This window comes from Polistes fuscatus, unplaced genomic scaffold (genome assembly GCF_010416935.1).
Source record: "Polistes fuscatus isolate 324 unplaced genomic scaffold, CU_Pfus_HIC Scaffold8, whole genome shotgun sequence".
Classification (NCBI taxonomy): Eukaryota; Metazoa; Arthropoda; class Insecta; order Hymenoptera; family Vespidae; genus Polistes; species Polistes fuscatus.
The window spans coordinates 2652590-2676154 of NW_025113162.1; the positions used below are offsets into that span (position 1 = coordinate 2652590).

The 23565-nt window shown below is 30.4% G+C and overlaps 1 protein-coding gene across 18 annotated transcripts in view; it reads right to left on the reverse strand.

Annotated features, from left to right (window-relative positions):
- Window positions 1-23565, reverse strand: part of LOC122524907 (glutamate-gated chloride channel) — an 81624-nt gene that overhangs the window by 9900 nt on the left and 48159 nt on the right. For 9 of the 18 annotated variants that reach the window (XM_043647409.1, XM_043647408.1, XM_043647407.1 and 6 more), the window contains 8 exons: window positions 23297-23449; window positions 16328-16392; window positions 14761-14981; window positions 13092-13174; window positions 12331-12471; window positions 7743-7832; window positions 4231-4383; window positions 3212-3426 (listed from right to left, as the gene is read on the reverse strand). In XM_043647409.1, the coding sequence (XP_043503344.1) occupies window positions 3212-3426; window positions 4231-4383; window positions 7743-7832; window positions 12331-12471; window positions 13092-13174; window positions 14761-14981; window positions 16328-16392; window positions 23297-23449 (1121 nt within the window). The remainder of the gene's footprint in view (window positions 1-3211; window positions 3427-4230; window positions 4384-7742; window positions 7833-12330; window positions 12472-13091; window positions 13175-14760; window positions 14982-16327; window positions 16393-23296; window positions 23450-23565) is intronic. The other 9 variants (XM_043647422.1, XM_043647421.1, XM_043647424.1 and 6 more) reach the window with 3 other exon arrangements.

The following is a 23565-nucleotide window of genomic DNA, read 5'->3' on the forward strand; positions in this document are numbered from 1 at the left end:
TGGTACGTTTTACGAAGTGAGCTTGTTTTTTTCATATGTAACGTGAAGGGAGTCTAGATTATAAAGATAAGAAAGAGAATGAAAGAAGAGAGAAAGAAAGAAAAAAGAGAGAGAGAAAGAGAGAGAGAGAGAGAGAGAGACAGGCAAAGATAAATATAGAAAGAAAATAAAAAGAGAGAGAGGGAAATTCAGAGAGACGAAGATAAATGGAGAAAGATGTGAAAAGGTGTGAAGAAGAAATATGGAATGTAGAAAAGGAGAAAAAGTTTTAATAAAAATAAAAACAAAAGTAATCGAAATTTACATGCAAAGATTTGCAATTTCGTTAGAAGATAACGAGCGAAGTGTGATAAATATGTTTATGTGTATCGTAATTATGTATATATAAGATGTACATATTTTAAATTTTATATATACGTGTAAGATTAAACTCGAATTTAATTTGTACAAATTCGATAAATCATTCTGGACATTTGTGGATAAATTTTAATATGAAAATTTTAATGTATTTCGTTAAAGAGAAAAAAAAAAGGTAACAGTTATGTGACATATTTAAAATATAAACGGAAATGACATTGTTATTTGATAAGATATGTCTTTTTTAGGGGGGAAGTGGGGAAAATGGATTAATGTTATATTTTAATGTTTCTTTTTAACGTCTTTTTTACGTTTAAATCGTAATTTAAACGCAACTATACGATAGGCATTCCGAAGATACTCGTAGAAATTTTTTTATTGCGTTCTCATTAATAATGGAAGAAGAAATAAGAAAAAGGATGAGATATTGGATTTTTTGTTCTCTCGAGAAAAAGACAATGTGAAAGTTGTTTTATAAATGAAGGAAAGAAAAAAGAAAATTCGAAAGGGGAATGGTAGGGTCAGAGGTAGATCTGCGAACGGACGGACGGACGGACGGACGGACGGACGGACGGACAGACAGATAGACAGAAAGAAAGAGATAGAAAGAGAGTGAAAAGTATATATCGAGGAAATGCAGCGATTGTAAGTAACAAACCATAATGCGTGTCTTGTGCAATGTCACGCCAACAAATTCACATGTGCACGATGTAAACGCGACAAATGAACGTCGTTCAAGTATAAACAAGGAGTTCAATCGCGAATTTGATTCCAATACATGTAATCATTCATTACAAAGTAGCTTAATACGCATACACATTTGTATGTATATATATACTTACTTATGTATATGGTATGTGCATACATAAAATGCAACCGCAGCAATGCGGACGTGCAAATCGAGATGTATATATATATATATAAACAGTTATTATAAAATAAATGATTTTAAATAAATGATGAGAGGCATATAATGAGAAAGATATGTAATAGATAAGCAAAAGAAACAGAGATAGAATTATTATAAATACATATGTATATAAATGAACGAGCGTTTATCGCGTTTACATCATCGGATAACGGGGGGGGGGCACAAGTACGAAAAGATTCATGGTGGATACATGATCAGTAATGAGAGGCTTTGAATTTGAACAACACGTTTACCTGACTCTGACATTTCGTCCGTTCTCTCGACCGAGTGTCCATTTTGAGATAAAGGGAGATTATATTTCGAGTTTTTAATTTTTTGTTCTTTTTCTTTTTTATTTTTTTCAATCCCGTTCATCGTCTAGGCCCAAAGCGTTTACCAAACTTCGGAATATATATTTTTTTGCGTTTGGGAAACGCGCGCTGACTAACGGAAAAGAGACAAACGATTAAATCTCGTGACGGTTTTATATTTTTATTTTAATTTCGGTTTGCGTACAACGGGAAATTAATATCGTTATTTTTTTTTTATCTTTTTTTCTTTTTTTATTCTCGATTAGGGTAAGTACCTAAATTAAAGTAAATTTGTTTGCGACAGACGAAATGGGGATGCGCAGAAAAGATGGTTTATGTTTAATCAAAATTCAGTCTCCCGACGATCGAGAATGTTTTTACGTTTATTCTTTTATTTGTTGTTATCATTTATGGCGCGTTTTTAAAAATTATTCTTTGGAAATGGGAACAAAAAAAAGATGAAAAAAAAAAAGAAAAAGAGAGAGAGAGAGTGAGAAAGAGAGAGAGAGAGAAAGAGAGAGAGAGAGTGAGTGAGGAAAATTCGATATAAACTCGTAATGGATGAAGTTTGACGATTTCACGCAACCCAGACGAAATGAAAAGTTTACTTTTATCTGTCTTTTCTTTTTTTTTTCATTTTTCTCTTCCGTCTCCTCATCCGTTCGAAAATGTTGATTATCATTTTTGAAAACCCTCAACGTCGATAGCTTCCAAAGTCAAAAACTGTAACCGTTGATGAAAGTAACGAAATTCTCCCGGGTTTTCTTTCCTTCCTTTTTCGCTCTTTTTTGATCTTCCTTTCTTCCGTGACGTCATGTGGTCGTGGAGAATAGAAGATCACGAAGAGACGATAGATCTGGAACGGAGGTCCTCAACGTGTCGTCCTTGCTTCCATTCGAATCAAATCACTTTGAAGCAAGCATCAAAGCCAATTTGAGTGGTACGTAACTTTGATCCTTTTCAAAATTCTAACTTCGAATAATCTTCCATAGGAAAGTTTTCGAAAATGTTAACGTAAAGATTTACGATGTTTTTGCGTACATTCATCAAAGATTACTTCAGAATAGTTTTGGTTTAGAAGAAAGAAGAATCGAAAAAGATTCGAAGAGTAAAAAGCGTATCTCATTTTGAAGAAATGTCACCGTATATTCTAACAAGAGAAATAAAAACCTCGTTTGTTAGGGAAGTAATTACGATGCTTTAGAGATAGAATAACAATTTATAAAAAAATAAAAAAAGGAAGTATCGAAGAGTTTAAAGATAACAAGGATTTTCTATTGTTTTTCCCAGGAAACGAGGAAGACACTGTATAGGTTCCTCGGTTTCGTAAAAGCTATCAAAGAAGATAGAGATCCGGTTGAATTGCTTTCGTGTTCCGAAGGGGTAGGTAGGTATATTTATATATATATATGTGCCGGTAATTGTGACAGTGGATTAAGTAAAAATGTTTATAAATTTAATTTCACGATAATATTTTAATATATAAAATAAATCATAAAATTAATTTTTATTTCATTGTTTTCGACTTAACCCATTGTCATAATACCGGTACATATTTATGTACATATATATTATATATGTATATATATATATATATATGTATCTAATACAGATGTCAGTGAGAGTAAAATACCTGGGTGACGGGATTTTCGCCGGGACGATAGACAACGTTGTGCATCGGTCGTTTGCGGCCGACGTAATTCACACAGACAAACTCGAGAAGGCTCGCATAGATGAAACACATACACACGCCATCCCAAACGTTCATGGCGGTCAGATTTGAAACCACCGGCAGCGTTCCTCGGAAGCCGTTAGACGTTGTGAAAAAATTCAACATCGTCGTCACGCCTGAAAACAATTTTTATCATTATCATTATTATTATTATTATTATTATTATTATTATTATTATTATTATCATCATTTCAAAAGATTAGTCATAATAATTCCTCCCTTCTTTGTATTTTTAACAATACTTCTTACTCAATGTTCTATGGGTTTCTTTTTTTCTTCATGTTTTTTATTTATTAAGCAAGAATAATCAACGATAGTGGAAACGAACAGTCAGGTATTAAAATATTTCTTGATTAATAATGAAAAAACTACTAGAAAGCACGAACCCACTTTCTATCCGTGAAATTTTAACGTTCTAAACATTATTTCTCAAGGGAATGATCTGTTAGTAAGACGAAAGATAGAAAGAGAGAGAGAGAGAGAAAGAGAGCTAATATCCAATATGATGGTACATTCGCCGTAAAACTTTCTTCTTTACAGCGTCGTAGCATTAATGTTTAGAGGAAAATGAACCGTAAAGAATACATCGTCGAGGCTGGCCGAGTTTAGCCACTTAGGATCGATGGATTATGACGTCACACTTTCTCACTTTTTCTTCTTCATTTATCTTTCAACATTGCCTATCTATCGGGTGTATCACTCTCTTAACTTGAACTAAATAAAATAACGAGAATAAGAGTGAAATATTTTTATATATTATATACAAATATATATATATATATAAGAAGATCCATTCATCGAGATCTCATTTAGACGAATTAGATCGAGCTCGATGGGAAAGAGAAAAAGAGGGAGAAGGGGGGAATGGTCAGCACCAAATTTATTTATTTATTTGCTTAATTTGTTTTCTTTTTGCTTACCGATCATCACGCGTGCCGGTACAGCATTCCATTCGAGCCAAAACGTGATGAACGAACTGGTGACCAAAATGATACCCGGGATGAAGACCGTCGTGAAGTAGAAGGCGCGATCCCGAGTAAAGATTAGATCCACCTTCAGGCAGCTGTAGTTACCTGTACAATTTCACCAAAACGACAAGTTGAATATTTTCTTAAAATTTGATAAATATACGTATCACGGTTGAACGAGTATTTTCTTAAATAATAAATCTTCTTTGTTGTTTCAAGTTCGATCGATAAAATTCGTATCGTTGAAAATAATCGTTCGTAACCGTTAGATCGTTTTATTATTATAACCGTATAATGCTTTTTGCTCGTTTATGCTTTAGGATATAGGTTTGCATTAATAAAAAAATATATATTTATATAATATATATATATATATATGTATATTATATGCGTGTCGATTATTACGACAGTTGATTAAGCTCAACAAAAATTCAAAATACATTTATTTTATATTATAATTATTTATCTTATAAAATAAATGAACTTCTTTTTTTTTTCCTAATTTTGTTGACTTAATTTACTATTATAATTATCGGCACTATATATATATATATATATATACATACAATGTGTAAAGAAAAAAATAAATAAATAAAAATATTAAGTAGCACGTTCGAAAAATCGCAAGCAAGCGTTACGAACGTTATTCGCAGAACGACTAATGGCTGATTTTTTTTCGCATTCGTGCTTTATATACTTTGACAGTAGTTCATGTGACATGGTGTCAGACGAGCCAACAACAGTCACGTGACAGTACATTCTACATCGGAAATCGAGTTGGACGTTGACAAACCTGTCAAATCGGCCAATTCTATCGATGCTTTTACTACGCTTTTTTGGTGCATGTATGTACGTACGTCATCGTCGTTTACGTTGTTATAGTTATTGTCGTCTTTGTCGTTATCGTTTTTATTTTGACAATGAAGAGGGAAGGGATATGAAATAGAAATGATTCGTGTCAGGGTTTTGTGTGTTCGTCAGCGCATTATTCTAGAATTAATTAATGAAACGAGATCGTAAAAAAAAATAAAAAGTAAATCGCAAACGGGTATGAAAAGAATAAAAAACAACAACAAAAATAAAAGAACGGAATAAAAATAGAAAGAAAAAGAGAAAAAGTGAAATAAATAAATAATAAAAGAAAAAAGGTAGCTTATACAATCAATCATGTCTTTAATTATCGCCAATCAAGCTCCGCATTCTCGAAAGCACTGCAAGCTGAGCTAAATATGCTAATTTGTGAACCTCTAAACGCAAGTATGGGATAGTGGGAATAGAAAGGTAATAAATAGGTCAGGGTCGGATTAATTAGAATTATAAGAACAGGTTTTTTAATTACTTATGGGTCTACGACTGTAATATTATGTATACATATATATATATAGTATATATAAATATATATGAAAATAAAACAGTTGCTCGACAAAAAAAAAACTTTCAAAATGCAAAGTTTTCCAACGAGGCTCACGAGAATCGTGAGAGATACAAAATACATACATACATCCAACATATGCATGTGTATATACGTACGTAAATATTACTACACGTTGTTCCGAGTATTAGATATCTTTTTAAGTCCAATTTTTTGTTCTCTCCTCCTTGTTTTTTATCCGTTTATCTTTTAATTTGTTTTCCCCCATCCTCAAACTCTTTTCTCTTTTTTCTATTTTTCTATTTTTATGTTTTTGTTTTATCTTTTTTTTTATACGGACCAAGTTTTTTTCGGTCTCGTTTCTCAGCTTATCGAACTCTTTCGTGTTCCAAATGTTTAAAGCGAAAGGATGATTAGTTTAGTATGAGTTATCTCGATGTATGTAATTTCGAGGATGTTGAATTGACGTTTGCCAAATATCGCGAATACACGATGAATTTTCTCTACATTTCAAATGTCTTCCGAAGATTTCACAACGTTTCAAAAATCTATTAAGAGTGAAAAAAATTTGTCCGCGTTTAAAGTTGACAAATGATGAGTGATGTCGGAGAAAATAAAAAGAGAAAGAATTGGAGGTTTGATGTACTTCTTTTTTTAAAGATCGATATGTTCGAATATTTGACACCGAGTATACGTGTATGTACATATATACATACATACGTATTATATATATATTTTATTTATGTAATATTTGTTTTTTGAAAAATTCATACGAATTTGAAGATACATCGAGAAACGAAGGTTTTTGTCAGTCAGAAATGATCGAAAATTATGATTTTTTAATGAATGTATTACAGTGAGAGATATAATTGTGACACGAGTTTAAATTAAATTATTATTTCGTTAAGTATATAATCTGACGTGCTGTGATGCTTGTAGTAAAAAATGGTTAAGCGATCTTTCTAATTAAATTATTAATTGAAAGATAAAGAGATTATCACATATTTCATATATTGAAAAGAAATCAATTTCAACAATATTTGTTTATCTAAATGAATGAACGCATGCTATACATACAGGATGCGGCAATAATTCTGCCCACCTTGAATACCAATGATATACCAAAGATATTCAAGCTGAACAGAATTATTACTTCACCCTGTATAGGTATATCATATGCTTATAATATTCTTATAATAATACTTACTGCAAACATACTTGCTAATAATTATGAAAGTGGCCTAATTTTAAACTTTAATAATAATTCAACATTGATCAACATTATATATATATATATATATATATATATATATATATATTAGTATTGGAAATTATGATAGCGAATCAAGTTAAAATATTCGGAAAAATAGATATTACGATTTATTTTATAATATAAATAACTGTGATATAAAATAAATCGTAATATACATTTTTCTCCATTTGTTCGTTTAATCCATTCTCGCATAAGTAAAGAGAATTATTTATAAAAAAAAAAGAAAGAAAAATATATATAGTGTCGGCCAATTTCATAATCACCGATAACTTAAATATTAAAAATCTAGTATATAATATATACGTACATACATATAAAACACATACATATACGTATTCGTTCCAAATAGTGAGACACTACTTAACCATTTGATACGTAATAGCGTTAAAAACGATTCATCGGTCAATGGATGATCTTTGATTGAAAAATTTGTTACTATAGAAAGCGACATCGAAACTACTAAAATATTATTGTACAGTGGGTGGGAAGGGAGAAAATCTTGGCATGTGTCTCGCGGGTTGGTAAGCTTGGTCCTGTCTCTCTCTTTCCTTTTTTTCTATCTTTTTCTCTCTCTCTCTTTCTCTCTTTCTTTCTCTTTCTCTTTCTTCCTCCCTTTCTTGCTATTTAGTGGGGCTTTTTTTTCGAGAAATATTTTGAGAAAGTTAAATAACAAGAGTAGGTTAGTTGGGTAAGGGTAAATTTAGGGGAGAATATCAAAAGGGTTTGGTTAATGAAAATTCGATTAAAAACACACGAACGATGCGGGATTAGGCTCGGCATGAGGGGGTGGTTGGGTGAGGGGCGGCAGGAGGAATTTACCTTGCTCCTCAAACCTGCGCTGGCACAGCGAACACTTAGAGTCCCCGAACTCATCGAACTCGTCCTCGTAGTCGATGATCTGTCCTTCAGCTGCAACAGAACAGCCCACGATCTTCCTTCCTATTCATTCTTTTTTTCCCCCACGCGCTCGTTCCTTCTTCTTTCTAACATATTTTGTTTCTTTTTTTCTTTTTATTCTTTTATATATTTTTTTTTTTTGGTATTATATTATTACTTCGTCTGATCATTCTTCTCCGTAAAGGGGGACGGATAAATTTCGATGATTTTATGATTAACTTTTTGCACTATATGATCGTTACTAGTTAACGTAACATTTATTTTGAAGAATTTAAACGAGACGATGGAAATAATGTTTTTCAAAGTATAGGTAAGGTATTTGTATCTAATACATGAAATATTAAAATGAACAAATAATACAAATCAATGTTGTCATTAAAGGACATACACGTATACAAATTATAGGAAATAATTGTTATAGTGCAAAGAGTTAATAAATTTAAAAAAAACGTATTCAATTTGTGGACAAAAGAAATTTGCTGTTATTTCTATTTTTTTGTTTAATTCACAAAATAAGAATCATTAATTTTCGGTGTAAATAGGTGGTCAAGAAAAATATCTTTCTCAAATTTTGTCATTTTTTCTTTTGATAGTCTTACATCACCAAGATCTATCCATCCTCCGAATCTTTTTATATACCATAGAAGCTTTTTTTATTATCGTCCCCGTTCTCGGCCTGGATATTGCCGTTGTACCTATAGATCGCACACGTATCTATTTTCGTACATACACAGTGGATAATGTTAACTAACTAGACCAAGCATATCCGTTTTCCGCCATGGTTGAATCCTTCAGGGTAAAGAAGGATCGGAGCAGTCCTATTTTTACACAAAAGCTTTTCTATTCTCCGAGGAAATCGAGTGAGGTCAGATGTATTCTACAAAGGTTCCTCTTTGATGTAATTCTATTTCGATGTTCTTGATAAGAAAAGCAATAAATTTCAAATATAATAAATAAAATGCAAACAAAATCGTCACGGACGATCGTCGATCGACGAATTTTTCTTTTTGTCTCAAATAATTCCTAGACTCATAAAGAAATGCTACGTTGGCCGATATATTACTTGAAATATATATTTAATATTATAAAAAGAAGAAGAAGAAGAAAAAAAAAACAGACATTTAAATTCAACTCTTGAAAAAAAAAAAAAATTAAGTCGTAATTGTTAAGTTAAAATAAAAATAAGCTTTATATTGCAAAGATTGTTACTTGCGAAAATTGCAATGTTCTAATTTCACTCAAAAGTCTACAAAAAATTTGTGCACACACAATCATTATTGCAGTCTAATTCAAAATTGTATAAATCGTTTTGTTTCAATTGTAAGGGTGAAAAGACTGCTTTTTTTTTTTTTAAATTTTTTAAAATTTCTTTTTTGCATTTTTTTGTTTATTTTGCATTGCCGTTATTCTATCATTTTTAATAATTTGTAATATTCATCGATATAAGAGCAAGAATATCAGTTATAAGAAAAAGAAAAAAAAAGGTAATGTAATATTAGTAACAATACTAATGGTAGTAGTAGTAATGATATAATAGTATTGAAGTACACGAAAAGGAAGGGAGAAAAATCGGCATTAAAAGAGACGTTAAGAGATCGTCAAGGGACGAAAAAGAAGCTTCACCCCAAAAGCAAACCACGGCGGGTCGGTTGAAAAGCGAGACAGGAACCAAGGTTGCCAATATGCATTTTCTAAGGGAACTATTCTTATTAATATATCATTTTATATATATAATAAAAATATATAATTTTTTTTTTATATATATAATATTTTTATTATATATGCATATATCATATATAATATATATTGAGTATATATGCATATATCGTTCTAATATATAAATTCAGCTAAAGAACAAAATACAGGTATACAATTAAAATATAGAACGTCGAACATTGTCACTAAATTGCATGCATATTATGCACATTATGCACTTTAATTGTTTCTCTTTCTCTCGCTCTCTCACTCTCTGTCTTTTTCTCTTTGATGATTGAGCGTGTCGATTAATGTAATGTTATGTTTGTATAAAACAAAAAAAAATAGAAAAAAAAGAATCGTTTCTCGTTTGAGAAATTCTCTACTTTGTTGGATCGTTTATAGAAAATTGTGTAATAATTATGAAAATATATTGATTTTGTAAATTATCGTATTATCTTTCTTCTCTTTATTCTTTTTGATAAAGAGAAGCATGTGTGTTTGTGTGTGTGCTATTTTATATATATATATATATTTTTATATTTAATATAAACTTAATTATCGGAAAGCGCTGTGTTAATTTAAAATTCAGTTAAATTCATGTTAAATCGAGTGATTGTGTTATAATAATTTAAAGTACATAAGTAAGTAATTAGGTAGATGAGGGATTCGTGAAATGTCATTTTGTTTTATGTCATTCGCTAGCTAAAGAAATATTACTACATTAAAAGGAATCTAACTGAAGCAGTTTTTGTGTGGAAAAAAATGACAAAGAAAAAGTGCCAGTGAATTAGCTCTTTTTCGTACGCATACATACATACATACATACATACATACATACATATATATACATTGTAAATACCTAATAACATTCATGCACGAGCAATAACTTACCTTGACTAGTGAGAAAGGGAATATACACACACATGTAAAAAAAAAACCGAACAAGTAAAATAAAGAAAAATGGAACGAGATCGTCGATCATTTCTCACATTTTTATCTTCAAATTTCGTCGATAATAATCGAGTACGAGACGAGATCGAATCGAATAGAAAGAAGGTTGTTTTGTTGTGTTGGCGAAAGGACAAACAATTTTTCTATTTCATTCTTTCTCTTTTTCTCCCTTTCCTTATCAAATAACATTTGTCCATACAGACGGAATGGGTTTTCTTGAAACGATCGATTTAACCGATTGTTCACACACGTATGTGTGTGCATCTATGATATTTTATTAGATTTTATTTTTTTTATCTAGTTATAAGAGGAAATAATACAAAAATAATGGTAATCGATATTAAAAAGAGATAGAGAAAGAGAGAGAGAGAGAGAGAGAGAGAGACTTATAGTGAGAAAGATTAAATGAAGATATAAACTTTCATTTTTTAGTCTAATTCGTTTCATTAGATCTCGTTTTTTTTGTTAAAGAAGGAAAATAATTTGAACATATTTAGAAATTTGAGAAAATAAGAAATTGAGATTACAAAGAACGTCTTTATCGTCAATGTTGTCGTAATTATCGTCTTTGTCGTTTTCATTGTCTTTTATCATCATTTGATATTATAGTGTACTGTACAGATATAGAGGTATATATATATATAAAATTGTAATTAAAATTCGGAGATTAGAACGACCGATCCGTATAAAAAACATCGACTAAATGCATACAATAAAGAAATAATTGCGAGTGCGAGTGGTATAAGCGATTATAATGTAAAATACAAAAATAAAAATAAAGCCAAAAATAAATTAATCATTTTGGTGAGACCGGGCATGTCTAGTGCACTTGTGATATAAATGTATATACATATATATATAATATATATATATATTTTTTTTTCTAAATACATATACATATATATATATATATATTATACGTGATAAGCGCTGTTGATTTTTTAATTAACAATCGTAGATGCAACGAAGTATATACTAGATGTCGTTAATTTTTTCATTGGTTAAATCGATAAATAAATAACTATAATATATTATTGGGAAAAAAATATATAAAATAAAGAAATATATAAATACGAGAGAAAAGATTTTGGAAGGAATTTTTTATATTGATAGGAAATTTATTATATTTATATAGGGTGTCATATGATTGGTGGTACAAGTGAGTAGGAAATGATTCTATACGAAATACTATACTAATGAAAGTCAAAAATGTGTAATAGAATAAAATTTGTTCATATGAGATCTTGGTTTCGGAGAAAAATAAGTTTAAAAATTAATATTTATATATAGTACGAGTGCATTTGACTGGGCTTACAACTATGGAAACTAAAAGTTTAGTTAGATAAGCATAAGAGTAAAAACTGATACGAAAGATATTATCATATTGACAATGTTCGAAAATATATTAAAAAGCACAAAAATACTCTCCGAAATATCCCAGAGAAAGATAGTATACAATTTTCAAGCTTATTTTTTTTTTTCCAAAACAAAGCTTTTTATGAATAATCGTATTCTACAATTTCAACTTACAATAGTTTTTTATGCAAAATCACCTTTTATTTGCTTTTACCATCAGTTATAGGACACCTTGCATATACGTATAGGAATAAAACAAAAGAATAAGAAAGAAAGAAAATGAAACAAAATGTAGGGAAAAAAGGAGAGAGTGTGTGAGAGAGAGAGAGAGAGAGAGAGAAAGAGAGAGACCGAGAGAGAAAGAAAACTTGAAAAATTAGATAATATAATAATAGTATAAATGAAAATAATAATAATTCCTGGAGATTATTTAAACTATCACGATCGTAAATTATTTCTTTTTTTTTGTTTTTCTTATTTTCTTTTTTTTGTTTATAAGACTCACCTCGCCAGCTTACTTTAATCGGACACGTGATTGTCTGGTTCTTAATGAGGTAAGCATTCAATGATGTCAGGCTCGGACTTTTTCGTAACGTACCCTCGTCGTTCTTCCAAACGTACGTGATCGCTGTTTGCTCGTACGATACTGCGAAGATTAAAAAAAATTTTCTCAAAAAGTTATTGAACAAATGCGTATAACTGTCATTTCGTGTCATTGAATTACATTATATTAACCCTTTGCACTCGAGGCCTTTTCGTTCGCTCGGGTGAATCAGCAACTCGAAATGATTTTTCGCATATTTGGTTAATTTCTTACAATTATTTATGAAATACCCGGTCATTCTATTTTTTATAATTACCGGCTTAGGGTCAGTAATAGAGTACAGTATTGCATTAGATATATCTTAAATGAGCGTTAATTAATTGTAGGAAATTAATATTGTAATCTAGAAGCACAAAATATAAATTTGACGTACCTTTCTTTTCGGAATTCACCTTCAGATTGGTTCGTTATTCTCTATGAAAGTTCTTTTATTGAATATTGTTTATATGGCTTTTTAAAGGTTTGTATATGTATAACGCACATAATATTCGAAATAAATAGTATTTATATCCTTCGGAAAATCATGTAAATAACTAGAATTTGAATTAACTTTCATAGATGATAACCTGATAATGAATCAATCTAACGTAGAATTTCGAAAAAAAAGACAGTGTGCATTGAATAATATAATTATAATGATGTGTTTTGTTTTGATTACTCACTGCTCTCGATAGCGAATGAACACAGTGGGTCGTCGAATGGGAAGATATTGAGTCTACCCTGGCAGGATAGGATTAGATGACGCCTGTAAATCATTTATAGCAATTATTTGTAAATAATATTTTTATGTGTAATAATATTTATATGTATGCATTTAATTGGTTAATGATTAATATCGAAATTTTATATTACAATTTTGAAGGATAGAATAACGTTAGTTATTTTTGTTTTTTTTTTGGCCATATTTAGTACAAAATTATCGATATTTTTTTCTAATTTTTAATAAAATTTTAAATATAAAAAAAATGGTGACATGTTGTCTAGAATTTTGAATACAACAAATGTCAATACTTACTGAAATTTCGATACAAAATTTCTACCTTACTCGTTAACCATTTTTTATATCATACTATTGTAGAAAAGTAATATATTATTAATTATATTCTAAAAAGTTAACCGAGCTAATAATATACGTTTGGTGAGAAAATTCTACATACAATATAATACATTTTTCATACAATTTCATAAAAGTTAATAGTGAAATAAAATGTCATATTAAACAATCATATATATATATATATATCCTCAAATTTCTATCTTTTAATTATCTTTTAATTAAATTATCATTTATCAAATACGAAACACGTCATATTTTTTATATCTTTCACATAATAGTAAACGCAAAGAAAGTGTACACACATGTATCGTTTTTATTTCAAGCAATTCCCTTAACGCTTACTTTCAATCTTCGTCGTTGATTTATGACGATGCGTCAAGAAGGTAACTTTCTCCAGCAAACTTTCTAACGTATTTCTCTGTATGTGTGAATGGATTTTACAGACTCTGCGACAATGTGATTTTCTCACCAATCGTAAAAAATGTCAAATGTTTTTTATATAAAATGAATGTGATAACGAATCATTCGTTTTCTACGAAGTCAGCACACTGTCATCGAAATTTTTACAGACACTTTTATCGACATTACGTCGTTAATTATTATCGACATTATCGTTAATTATCTTTTCAATTTTAACCTTAATAATAGTGCGTCTATTGGCTGGAATAAAAGGCACGTGGGAAAATAAGTAAACTCGTTCGTTAAATAAACGCTCCCTTGTATAATAGTTTACGTTTCAAAGTAAAACAAATGGGATATATCTGAAAGTATATGTAATATATACATATATATGAACGACTTCTATTGTTAGCAAAGCGTATTATAAGAAAATTGCTCGAGTATGTGCACGATTACATATACACACACGAGTACTAAGGGTGCTTTATGGTATAAACCTACAGTCTTGGTCAAAAGTTTCGAATGCTCCGTAAATATTATTTTTCTTTCTTATAAAATCAAAATTAATAAGTACATAAGTATAATTGTTATTATTATTATTATTTTATATCACAGTATTTAATCATTCTTATGTAATTCATAATGTATAATAATATTTAATTTACGTAGTTTATAATTATCTTATGCTAATATAATAAATTGTGTCTTTTAAATAAAAAATTCATGATACATTTATATAAGTACGAGATAATAATTGTGTTTATTCGAAACTTTTGATAATTGTTGATATGTTTTTAATTTGATTTTATTTTGTATCTTTTGGATACAACACAGAAATGGAATTAAAAAGAAGGAAAAATAATAGAGACAAATACCGCATAAGATAGTTGACGGTGCCATTACGGTATATTCGCAGAGCGAAGTGAACCGGTATAAGGGGATCTTTAAAATCGCCGTGCATTATAAAATACGTATCCGGTAGCCAGATTTTGTCGTAATGGTGTATCGCATTAAGGAATTCGTATCGCGATCTGTTGCTATAACGCAACCGCGGATCGAACCACTGTTGCTGCAACAGGAACTCCACTTCGTATTTCTGAAAAAAAGGAAAAGATAGAGAAATAGGAGACAGTTATAATAAGAAATGCATTTTTATTCTTTTTTTTTCTTTTCTGAATACCATCTGATCTCGTTCCCTGTTTCATGTTCTTTGCTTGTATCGAGATCGTCAATTTGATATAAGAATATTTTCCAAGATTTCTTTCTTAAATAATATCGAATGTTTTTTTATCTTATGAAGAAACAATTTGTCAAATGTATTGATTCATAATTTTAATCCAAAATGTTTCTATTATTATATTCATAACATTTTTAAAACCAAACACCATTTACGATATTTTCCTTAGAAATTTATTCGAATCCTATGGGTTCTATAAATGTAAATTTTGTTGAATTATAAATATCACGTAAATGTTTCTTTTTTCTTTTTTTTTTTTCAAATTGCTTTGAAGACAAATATACAAAGTTTGACGATTTGAAAATAAAAAAGGAAAATGAACGATTTGATCATACTTTCTCTTTCTCTTTTTCACACATACATACGTAGGACAGATACACACAGAGGATAGAAATCTTTGAAATTCATTACATATTCACAGAACGGTTGGCCTTTGCAACCGATGCAAGAACTACTTGACTGTCGCGTTCTATAAAAGTTATCGCGAGAAAAACTTCGTAACAAATAATGGCGCGAACAACTTATGTGTGTGCAAGGCCACTCCCGAACATATTTTTCTATAGTCAAGAACTGTCTCGCATGCAAAGGCAATTTTTATTTTATGGACGTCCCCCATGCTCTATTTCTGTATCTCATCGAGCTCATCTTTAGTGGAAAAAGAAATACGAAAAAGAAAAAAAGAAACGCCTGAATAAATAAGTAACAGGTATATTAGGGTGAAAGGATAAATAACTTTGATTTCAAGTTTTCCGTTAAGAAATGATTTTCACATAATTTCCATATTAGTTGTGTTAAATAAAAAAATAAAAAAAAATAAAGATGATTCGTTCTAATGTTGTTTGATATCAAATTAATGGCTTTTATGAAGTGTCTTATTAAATATGGGTCACTTGGTATAACAATACTGCAAAGTTTAAACAATACATCAAAATCATATTAAAAAATTTTTCTCTTTGCAAGCTTTACCAAACAATATCGCAAGTAACAAAAGAAAAACGATTGAATACGTTTGACAAGATTGTTGCATCCCCAATTTTTGCGGTCATTTATGTATGTACGTACAATTTCATTTGATCTAATTTATAAAACGAATTATCGACTAATGCAACTTCCATTTCCAATGGATATTATTGTGCGTAATAAAAAGAGAACTATCTTTTTTTTGGGAAGACGATCTCGAAAAAGCTAAAAGAGTTCCAGTTTACCAGACTGGATTCGTCGGGTGAGGCCAGGCTCAGCAGCAACACGCTCACGTTGACGGTCAAGGTTCCTGAAACAGAAACAAATTGATAAAATAAAAGTGTACTGTCGTATTTTTTGTTGTTATTTCCTTGTTCACGATTTACCTCCTACTTATCCGCTATCTCTACTTTCCAAATTCTAAATATCACATACACACAAAGCTTGTCAAAAGTGATTACTAAGTGATTTTACTAATTAATTACTTTTTTGTTCTAAGCCGTTTAAACAATTTATTTATTTTTTTTCTTCTCTCTTTTCAGATCGCATCAAACCAAGGATCTGATTATTTATTTACGATCCGAATGAAAAAATCTGTCCCTACAAAAGGTGTGTTAAAAAATTTGTAAAATCGCTTAACAAACTCTTGGCTCACCTAGTATATATGTAAAAGAAAAATCAAGATTTAAAACAATCTGGATTGTGCGTTAGGTCGTTAATTATTGACCGAAAATCCGATTAGTTGGAGGCAACATCGTGAACACGTAAAATCGATCGACGTCAGAGTCTCTACGATCGCCATTAAACTCCGATTTATAGGATTTACAAGACGATCGTAAGGCTGCTGTATCGATGTATTTTTTTCCCTCCTTCCTTCCTTCCTTCTTTTCTTTTTTACCTCCCTCCCACCCTTCCTCTTTCCTTCCTTCCTTCCTTCTTTCTTACTTTTTCTTTCTTCTTTCTTTTATTATTTTTTTATATTTTCCTTTTTTTTTTCCTTATTTAAATTTTATTTACATATATATTTTTTTCTTTCTTTTTTTTTTTTTGTTCCTTATTTTTATCTCCTTTGAGTTCAGCGCGCTTAAAAACTTGTAAGCAAGGTATTACGCTGGCTTAAGCTGTTAATGCTGTTACTGGCGGAAGCTGTTTCTGAGCCATGCTGTGCACATGCTGCCCTTTTCATTTTTTTTTTTGAGTTTTGTTTTTTAAATATCTTTTCTTTCCCTTTTTCTGTTTATTTTTTTCCCTTTCGTTTATTAAGTTGTCAATGAAAAAACAAAAATATTGGAATTTTAAATTTTAATTTCTTTCGTTTCCTTTTTTTTTTTCTTATTAATTATCACATTTGTCGATTTCTTTTTTCGGATATATTGTAAGAAAAAGTTTTGTCGTTTTGTAAAACAAAAAAAGTAAAGTGTGCCCTTTCGACGATTTTATCAACGATCTCGTTGATTAGAACTCGGATGTGATATCTCGATCCTTTGTCCTGATTGGGCGAGCGAGTTCTAATTATATTTGATAATCTATCTCTATCTATTTGTCTATCTATTTATTTCCCGACAAACAAATTAACTAATCGCGAAAATTCGCGCTAATTTCATGTAGGTAATAAATATCATTATTAAAGAGAACATTTTGAACAATCTTTTGTAGCATAACTCCGAGTAATAAATATTTAAAACAATGTAAATACGAGCTATATAAAACTAACGAATAGTATGTCTAAAATATATATCGCCGTGAAGTGTAACGAACGAGTAATAACGTGCTGTTTGTTTTATTATTCAAATTTGTATTGCGTTGTAACTATGTTGGGGAGAATAGAAAAAGAAAAAAAAAGAAAAAAAATAGAAACACCGGAATAATTTATTTCATTTAAACAATGAGATAATTCGCGTTATATACAGGGTGAGTCTTCTAGCATGACGATTCCTCAAATAACACGTAAGTTATTCGTTGTAGGGAAAAAATGTATCAAACAAAAGTTTCACTGTTTATACAGTGCTCTTTTTAATCCGAATTCGAAAAGAAATATTAGACATCGCATTTAAAAAACCATAGGTCAGCCTAATATCTAAAATAAAAAAGTTAGATAACAAAAAACAGATTAAAACACAGTATGTAACATGCGACTTTAGTTTGAAATATGTTTTTCGTACAACGAATAATTTAAAAGTTATTTGAAGAGTCGTCATGTTAGGAGAGATTCATCATGTATATCAAGCAATACATTTGTTTATGTTACGAATTTGTATAATATTGTATGTGTATGTTATATATATATATATATATATAAGTACTTATATATATAAACGACACTAGATTTTGCATAACAATTTCTATATATTAACGACAGAAACTTTTGGAACGATTCGTACAGACAACAAGTGGACGGATGCATGCAAAAATTAATGAACTCAAGTCCCAAACCACCAACAATTTGAATACCACGGCTTTTTGTGAAAAAGCGAACGTGACAAAATTCGCTCACGATCGGAGACGTACAGAGAAAATGGTTGGTTGCTCAAGGAAAAACGGATGTCGTCGGTGAAGAATGAGATACATAAGAGAGAAACGAAAAAGATGAAGGATCACGACCATGATGAATGGATGACGAGATGTACATGACAAGTGTTCTTTTTATCTCGTATACCTTCTTCTTGTAGCTCCTGTATGCTAACTTTTAACATATTATTTCTTTTCATCTCCAACCAAAGTAAACGATCAGAAATTTAAATTACTAAAGTTTAATATCTTAGAATAAAATTCATTGAAAATTACTAGATATATAAATATTTCGAAAAAAAAAAAATATAAAACTAACAAATCACGAATGAAATTTTCTTCGAGGCTTGTTTTTTATTTTTTTAATTTTTTGACTTGTTATTAGGATTAATTGTCGTATATTCTGATCGGTTCCTTTGTAAAAAAGATTCCCTTCTGAAAGAGAGTGATAAAGAGATAAAAAAGAAAGAAACAAAGAAAGAAATAAAAATGTAAAGTAGGTAAGGGTTGTAAGTGTGTGTATATACGTGTATGTGTGAAACTATCAGGGATAAAAAATCGATTGGTGCTTGTAGTGGGATAAACATTGCGGTTGGCGCCGAGTCCCGATAAGAGGTCTCTGGTATAAAATAAATGATGAAGGGATAAAAAGGGGAAAAGAGGAAGAGAGGAAGAAGGGTTAGGCTTTGAGAGAAGAGAAAGGAGAGAGAGAGAGAGAGAGAGAGAGAGAGATGGATAGATAGATAGAGAGATCGATCGATGCGTCCGTCAAGTACTAACAATAAGCTCGAAGAATACCTTGAATCCAAGATATAGTACATACCATCAAATCGTAGCACACGATCGTCTCCTTCGACTTTTATATTTCTATTTGGGAAACGCGAACGAGTTTAACTCGATAACTATCCTTACTTCAACCCTAAACATCCCTTTCATATTTCCCATCAATAAAGGATAGGAAGATTTAATAAGACTATTATTGACTTATTCTCACGTTTTCATACTGGACGAATGAAACTAGACGTTTCTGCAATTCGTTGTACGATTTCTCTGATTCGTTTTTTCGTATCTCATGTTAGCGATATTTTAGTGATATTATTTTTCTTATTCTTTTTTTTGGTCATTGTTTGACAAATCTTATAGAAATTAAATAGAACTTTTTGTTAAATCTTATATTATGATAATTTTGTGTCATGTATATATATGTATAAATGATATTAAATTTTTAATGTGAAAGTTAAATATAAATTATATTTATTGTAAAATAAATATTGTTAATTTAAATATTATCATTTTACTTTTTAGTTTGGTAAAAATGCTCAGAAAAATATATTATACTACTTTAAGGTAGTATATTTTATAGTAGAGAGAAAATTTATTTTCAAGATCATTTTTTTATGAAATTTTAAACTATCGTGTTCTTTTTTTTAATGATGGAAATTTAATAAACATCTTAATTGAAAAGTGATTAGTTCCTGAGGTATTTTGAAAAATCGTAATAAGACATATCTGCTCGGTTTTTGGTTGCAGTTAGAAAGAAATGTCAGAGAACAAAAACAAATGATTTTATTATTCATTAGTATATTTTTATCGCGAGTGCATTATCTTTTCTATCCTAAGTGTATTATATTATTTCATATCGATAAATGAACGATTATGAACGATTCTAAGTGGATTAGCATTTGCGATTTATATTTTTAACGTAGACGCATTTATTCTATTTCAAATTCATTATTTTTTTATTGCAAGTTAGGCACACAAAAAAAAGAAGAAAAACAAAAATATCATCGAACGACCGATCTCCTCGTTGAGTCCAGCACAATATTTGATAGTAGTTTTATGTATATTTACATATATTATGTATTCATCGATAAAAGCAAACGTCAAGTGAATTTGAATATGGTGAATTTGAAAAAAAAGTCAGAGACCTAGAATAAAATATAACAAAATGTATAATATATATATATATATATATATATATACGAGTAATCTCGATAAACGATGAATAATGAACATCGTTGATGATAGAGAAAAGACAAAGAAGACAAAAAAGAAAAAATACAAATATAATCGTTGTATGAATGCGTACAATGTCAGATAGATTATTCTTTGTGTGTCTAGCTAGCTCAAACGATCTAAATACGGGAAAGAGAAATAATATTTTACTGTATTGTGGTGAGAGTAATACGAAGGAGAGAAGAGAAAAATGAATCGGCTATTTTAATATTATCCTTCCTCTTTCTTTTTCTTCTTCTTCTCCTCCTCCCTTTGAATCCAAAATGGCAATGAAGAATGGTTTCAAATCGATTATAACTGTGATAAGCGTCGAGGGATTGATAAAAGATGTAAAAGTGATTGATTGATTGATTGATTGATTAAATGAGTGGAGAGGGAAGATGTGATTCGACGATTATTACAAACTAACAAAGAGAAAGAGACACACACACACGCGCGCGCGCGCATACACCCACACACAGAGAGAAGTACAAATATAAGAAAATTCACAGAGAGAGACCTACGGAAAAACAAACAAGACAGACAGCCGTATTTCCTTTTTTTTTGTTTTTTTGTGTATACGTGTTTAATTATGCGTGTGTGCGTGTGTTAATATCTCCAGAAAATGTTATATAGACACTTCTACAGTTATAAACACCAAGCTCACCACACACCGTCAATCCTCCGGTCATTTAATTATATATATTTTGTGTTCATGTGTGTGTGTGTGTGTGTATCTGTGTGTGAGTGTGTTTGTATGTGCGCGTGTATAGTATAATATATTACGAACGTGATAGTAGAATTGTTTATTAACGTGGTGCAAAGTGGTGCATTTGACGAGTATTTTAAACGGGTAAATATTTTTCTCCTTTCTTGTTTTCTGTTGTCGTTGTCGTTGTTGTTGTTGTTGTTGTGTTGTTGTTCTTGAATTTTTTTTTCTTTCGATGAAAAGAAAAAAATTCATATTACGAAGTTCGTGGTCGAGCGTAGCACGATTTCCTCTTCTATTTCTTTTGATAATTTTGGTATAATTTATTGATTTTATATATTATATTAACATTCGTTAATTGATTCGCTCGTTAACGTAATTAACGGCTAATAATATTGGTTTGATTAAAATATTTGTTTTATCAAAGCTATAGAAAAATGAATGAGATAAAAAGAAAGGAAGAAAGAAATAATAAAAAAACGAAATAGAAAAGAAGGAAAGAACAAGAAGAAAGAAGAAGCTCGATATAAATCGTATAATCGTGGTTAAATAGGAAGGGATGAAAGGGGTGTAAGGGTTTCAGGGTGTAGGGGAGTGGAGAGGTGTGGGGTGTTGGATAGCTCGCGGCTCGCATCGATCGACCTACGAACCCTCGTATGAAAGGTCGTCGCACAGCCCATTCAGTAGCTTGACTGACGATTGGAGAATGGCACCTAATTATTATAGTCGATTAGATCTCGCCGTGTTTCTTCGACCGTGCACATTAATTTGCGTGGGTGTAGTATCATAGGGCATACACGAGAGGACACGCGAAGATAGAGAATAAAGACATACACACACACACATACTAACTTGAAAATATCTGACGCGTGTATAATTTTAATCTTTCCCTTTTGTACCCTTGCAGGAAATTCATTTTGTACGATTTAACTTCAATTATTCGATTAGGATAGATGTTACGTATATATATGTATATATATTTATATATAGGGTACACCAAAAGAAGTGATCTCTTATTAAAGGATATAATTAATGAGATTAAATGCGATCAATGTATGATAATTATTATGCCTAATATTATCTAATATTAATATTTAATACTTCTAAAGTTTATTAATTTCAGAGATTATTATGTTAATTTATTTAATGATAATTTTAACATATGTATATGTTTTGGTAATTATAACAATGGACTAAATAAAAAAGATTTGTTACATATTACCGAATAAATCATTAAATTAATATCGGGGGTCTTACAAATAAATATTTTTCTTAACAATTCTTGTTTATATTCAGAGAATAATTATGCAAAAATTATATGCGATAGTACAATTTCAGACTTATCTTTTTTAAGGGGAACACTTCTTTTTTCTTTATTTTTTTTTTATGACGAACCCCATAATAACATATATACTCGTTACCTAGAATAAATTCGATTCTTAGGAGAGATCGTATTGTTCGATTTAAAAAAAGCAAAAGGACAGAAGACGGACTGATAAATTCTTAAAACGTGATATTTCGTTCTCGCTCGTTATCGTAACGCAAAAATGGTAAGGGCCTCTCAGTACACTCGGTGTTGTTGAGAGAGAGGTAGTAGAGATGACAACGATGACGAAGACGACGAATCTCTCTAATTATCACGAAGCGACTAGGCGTTAATTATATCCGTTAAGACATAGAAATCCGCGGGCGAGAGAGGTACGATAATTAAGTAGGAATCGTGTCAGGCCATCTAGAATACCGAATGAGCTAGTCGACCAAAGTAAGTAGTAAGTAGTAGTAAGTAGTAGTAGTAGTAGTAGTAGTAATAGTAGTTGTTGTTGTTGTGTAGTAGTAATAGTAGTAGTAGTAGTAGTAGTAGTAGTAATAATAATAACAATAGTTAGTAGTAGAAGAAGAAGAAGAAGAAGAAGAAGAAGAAGTTAGTTTGGCTAAAACCGAAACAACCGTCATTATTATTTCTATATAGACGAGGTTACGAAGCAAAAGCTGAAGGACGGACCGCGAAGGTGAGTGCGAAGGTGTTGGTGCGGCGTGTAGTGGATATTGTTCTGGTTCTTGTTCTGGTTCTTGGGGTCGTTAGAGAAGGTCGACGACCGGTTTGCCAGGCCGGTGGTGTCACCAGGCCATTGCATTCCGCAGCAGAAATCCGCATCTGTAACACCCAACAGCCCTTGCCCACGTCTTATCCTTTTTTTATTATACCTTCTTTTTGTTATGTTTTTTTTTTGTTTGTTTTTGTTTGCTTTTATTTTTATTTTTATTTTTATT